Source organism: Oryza sativa, chromosome 10 (assembly GCF_034140825.1).
Source record: "Oryza sativa Japonica Group chromosome 10, ASM3414082v1".
NCBI lineage: Eukaryota > Viridiplantae > Streptophyta > Magnoliopsida > Poales > Poaceae > Oryza > Oryza sativa.
The window spans coordinates 11,844,375-11,849,359 of NC_089044.1; the positions used below are offsets into that span (position 1 = coordinate 11,844,375).

Consider the following 4,985-nt stretch of genomic DNA (forward strand, 5'->3'; position numbering starts at 1 on the left):
GGGGGCTCATCAGCTCCGAACAGAGCAAGTAGGAAGTGAAGGGCCACGACAGTGCTTGACGGGGAGGAAGAGGAATGAGCTATCTGTCAGCAGAGAACCTTGCTGGAGCTTCGCCGGAGTTTGTGCGGCAAGATAGAACAGACTCAATTCACATTATTTTTTATGGTATATGTCAATTTTGGGCTAACGGACCTCCACCCAACCCACATACCCCAATCGTGCTAGGCCGACACGACACGGCCCGATATCTCACTGGGCCGTGCGGCCCGTGCCTGGCTCCTAGCGTCAGCCTCGCCATTTTGGCGTATAGTTGGCCTCTGTCGTGCGTGCGTGAGTTATCCGTCAGTTCGCCGGCCGCCGCCGCCTCCGACGATCCCCATCCATCCCGCGAGCGAGCAGGGCGCCGTCGTTCGTCCTGCTGCATCCGCCCGCATCCATCTGGTGAGCACATCCTCCGCCACCGCCGCCTGCGCCGATCCCCATCCATCTGCTGCTTCCTCCGAAACGCATCTCTCTTTCCCATCTCTCTCTACCCACGCACTTCACTTTTTCTCGAATTTGCGTTAACCCTAGCTAGCTTTCTGTTCTAGAAATTTGCCTTAACCTTAATACTAATAACAGTTTGTTTGTTCCCAAAAAGTTTTGGGGGTTCAACTGAACCCCCATGTCCCAATGTTAGATCCGCCACTGGTGGTAAAATGTAGTACACTGTATTTTATTTTTCAACTTTGTTTTGTAAAATCCTTTGTAGAATTAGTCCAATGGTGTTGATATCTTGGCCCACCATAGCTTTCTGCATATAGTTATTCTACCTTTGGATTCTTGTAAAGGGGGAAAATAAGCACGGACTGATTTGTTTACAGGATGATAGATGATGCGTAATTTTGATGTAGCTTTCTGATTTCCGCTAATCTCATGTTCCTATCTGTACTGCAGTAGGATCAATGGAGACGAAGTTATCGTTTTATCAGGACAGCCCGCCAATTCCCATCATTTCTGCTGTTAAGGTTGCCATTTAGTTGCTTCATTTACTTGGTGTGTTATTTTTGTGATTCTTTGGTGTGGCCATTTTTTTATCCTTTTGTTAGTTTGCGTTGGTGGAAATTGTTCGCTGGTCCTATCAGAAGATATAATATTATCCAGAAGTATGTGTGTGGTTTCATTGACTTGATCAGTATTAGCATTGACCACTAAATGTGAATTTTGATTTTATTTTGAAATTGAGTCAGTAAGGTTACAGATGGCCAGCTAGTATATATCAGGGCCTTTTTTTGGTAGAAATCCTAACTTTAATGAGTCAGACAAAAGGCATAATATTCAAACCGAAACATATAGATATTGGAATTTTTTTTTTTAGATATTGTAGTGGTTGGCGATAACATATATTCACAGCCAATTCACTAACATTGCAAGCATTAGCCTTTCTCGGTAAGTTAGCTAAACGGCATGTTATTTAAAATCAAATTAGTTGTTCAAAATAACGCATATTCATAGCCAATTCTCTGGTTGCAGATATTGTTGTTGGTTGAAGATTGTCATTAGGAACGGTGTTGTGTTGTGGGAGGAGGTCCTTTGGATGAGACAAGGAGGAGCCAGGAGGTCCTCTGAAATTTCCTTCCCTCGCAGAAAAGGTGCACAAATAAAACAAACAAAAAGGAAGTCTGTATCCCCACGACCCCACCCATGGCATTCCCCTCCACCTCGTCGGTGGCGTATCCCAGAAGTCTGTCCCCACTGCGCCGCTGCCCCGGATTCCTCGCCCTCCTTGTTGCCGTCCTCCTTTTCCTCTCCTTCCAGGTACACACCACATCTCTGTACTCATCATTTCCTCATTGTAATGGCGAACTGTCAACGGTTTCAGAAAACAACCTACTACAGTGTACTAGTGTAGGATTCCTGCCTTCTCATTCTAACTACCAATTCAATGCTACAGCTCATGATTCATGTTCCCTCCATCAGATTGGCAGTGTCCGGATGGCTCTTCTCCGATCACCAGACGTAAGAGTTAAGAACAGCCACAGCGTTCTCCGTCCCATTGCACTTATTTAAGATTCTAACTTTGATGTTACTATCTTGGGTTCTTGAATTGTCAGTGGGCACAAGGGTCCCGGGAGCTGTCCTGGATGCCACAATGTACAGTTTATCTGATATCTTCTAATGACATATATGAGGTCAGGAATAGTTGGATCCTGTTTCTTGCCAAATTACTAAGTGTGCATTTTGTTTACCTGACAGGGCATGGATAATGCCGATAAGACTATTGCTTACACGAATCAGGATGGTCGGATCAGGCTGTTCAAAGTTACCACAAGAGAATTCTTGTCGTCCTCTATCTGGAAGAATCCTTTGTTGCCGAAAGATACCGAGCCGGTAGCTGAAATAGTATGTTGTGAATAAAAACATGTTTTTATCTTGCCAAGTCATTGCAATTTTTCGGTTTACAGTTCTCACTGCTCTTTCTTCTGCTGCTGTAATAGCAAGAGATTGCGGAGGAGCAGCTACTAGCCACTGGGTCAGAAGTCTCCAATCTTTCAAGCACAGAAACTTTGGAAACTAGAACTGATCCAATTAAATTAAAGAGAGAGGTTGATTTCCTATTTGCCTTATATCGTAACTATTATCAATGACGAACTTTGGAAACTAGAACTGATCCAATTAAATTAAAGAGAGAGGTTGATTTCCTAATTGTCTTGTATCATAACTATTAATGATGACAGATATTTTACCTGTATATTATGTTCCTTTCTTGTTCCTATTCGATTAACTCTTCACCATCTCAGCATATCTGATATACCATTATGATTCCTGCAGGTGTTCCGACGTAAAAGAAAGGAGCATAGGATTCAGGAGTTGCTTCAGGTGGACAAGGAGGCTGAGCTCCATATGCGAAATGTAGCGACAAACAGATCGAGGAACTTCAGTAACAAAGTAAGAGCCAGCTACAACATATGGAGGCTGCAGTTTCACCATACTAATACGGATTCAACCCTGAGACTTATGAAAGATCAGATAATAATGGCCAAGGTGTATGCCACAATTGCACATTCCCAGAAGCAACCTGACATGTACGCGTTGCTCATGAAGTGCATAAAACTATGCCAGGAAGCTATTGGGGATGCACACATGGATTATGAACTTGATTCGAGGTACTCTATTTTACACCCTTGAAGATTTACCAGTTCAGTGTCTGTTTGCTGTGACCTGGTTCAGTTATTTATTGCTGTGACTCTAAAGGTTCAATTATTTATCACCCACATTTCTTATGCAGTGCTTTAGAGCGAGCAAAAGCAATGGGGCATGCCTTGTCTTCAGCTAGAGATGTTCTGTACAACTCCGATGAAGTATCTAGAAGATTGCTTGTTATGCTGCAGTCTACAGAACTAAATATTGATAGTGTTAAGAAGCAGAACTCATTCCTGGTGCAGCATGCTGCAAAGACGGTCCCCATGCCCTTGCACTGTCTGCATATGCAGCTGACAACCGATTATTACTTTCGTGATGGTATGATCAAGGAATATTTCCATGATGCCGCTTTGAAGGAAGAAGAAGATAAAGCAAAGCGTGAGGATAGGTCACTATACCACTACGCTATATTTTCAGATAACGTCCTTGCAGCCTCAGTAGTTGTCAGATCAACTGTGACACATGCCAAGGAACCAGAGAAGCACGTGTTCCACATCGTCACTGATAGACTTAATTTTGCAGCTATGACGATGTGGTTTATACGTCATCCTCCTCTACCTGCTACTGTCCATGTGGAAAACATTGACAACTTCAAGTGGCTCAATTCATCATACTGTTCAGTCCTACGACAACTTGAGTCAGCTCGGCTCAAAGAGTACTATTTCAAAGCACATGATCCATCATCACTCTCTGACGGAAATGAAAATCTGAAGTACAGGAACCCCAAATATCTGTCTATGCTTAACCATCTAAGGTTCTACATGCCAGAAATACACCCCAAGCTTGACAAGATATTGTTTCTTGACGACGATGTTGTTGTACAGAAGGACTTGACACCATTATGGGACGTTGATCTTAAAGGGATGGTAAATGGTGCAGTTGAAACCTGCAAAGAAAGTTTCCATCGCTTCGACACGTACCTCAATTTCTCACACCCAAAGATCGCAGAGAACTTCGATCCACGTGCTTGTGGGTGGGCTTTTGGGATGAACATGTTTGACCTGAAAGAGTGGAAGAAGCAAAATATCACTGGAATATACCATTATTGGCAAGATCTGGTAAGTAATGGAACGAGAAAAGCTAGCAGTGGTTAATTATATTGTTCAAATAGGTTTATCCTACCATGCATTTTCTGTCTATGAAGGTCATGCAATTATAACAGCTGGTAATTTATCTTTTGTTGGCTTCATTTAATAAGGGAATTTCTGTTTGCAGAATGAGGATCGCAAGCTGTGGAAGCTGGGCACACTGCCTCCAGGACTGATTACTTTTTACAACCTGACATACCCATTGAATCGCAATTGGCATGTGTTGGGGCTTGGCTATGATCCAGCTGTTGACCTTGCCGAGATTGAGAATGCAGCAGTAGTTCATTACAATGGGAACTACAAGCCCTGGCTAGACCTTGCTGTCTCCAAGTACAAGCCCTACTGGTCCAAGTATGTAGATCTTGACAATTCACACATCCAGCACTGCTACATGAGTGAGCAATGAAATGAAGTACGTGTAATCCTTCACCCAGTTTTTATTTATTTAGTTTCTTTGTGCGCACGTGTGAGTTTCGTAGGGCAAGTTTTTCGCCAATAGGAAGTTAGGCATAGTTGTGTATATAAATAACATATTTCAGACTTGATGATCTTGTCATTCTTAAGCTCAATAACCGGTTCACGTACATGAATTGTGTCAGGTGGTTTACATCTTGCAGCATAATAGTTATTATTTTGTTCATTTGAGAATACACTGGATATTGTATGAAATGACAAAAGAACAAATGTTGAGGCTAATAAAAGATCATTCAAATC

The 4,985-nt window shown here is 42.6% G+C and overlaps 1 protein-coding gene across 9 annotated transcripts; it reads left to right on the forward strand.

Moving 5' to 3' along the window:
- Window positions 1-326: 326 nt before the first annotated feature.
- LOC4348449 (probable galacturonosyltransferase 3) lies at window positions 327-4,985 on the forward strand. Of its 9 annotated transcripts, none has more exons than XM_015759470.3 (10): window positions 327-441; window positions 937-1,007; window positions 1,513-1,797; window positions 1,934-1,998; window positions 2,094-2,133; window positions 2,236-2,382; window positions 2,478-2,585; window positions 2,812-3,146; window positions 3,269-4,241; window positions 4,399-4,985. In XM_015759470.3, exons 3-10 carry the CDS (start codon window positions 1,684-1,686, stop codon window positions 4,675-4,677), a joined length of 2,061 nt encoding a protein of 686 aa, XP_015614956.1. In that variant the 5' UTR covers window positions 327-441; window positions 937-1,007; window positions 1,513-1,683; the 3' UTR covers window positions 4,678-4,985. The 9 variants fall into 9 exon arrangements, with proteins under 9 accessions (XP_015614956.1, XP_066160696.1, XP_015614954.1 ...); XM_066304599.1 differs by having other exon boundaries at window positions 2,236-2,370; XM_015759468.3 differs by having other exon boundaries at window positions 1,960-1,998.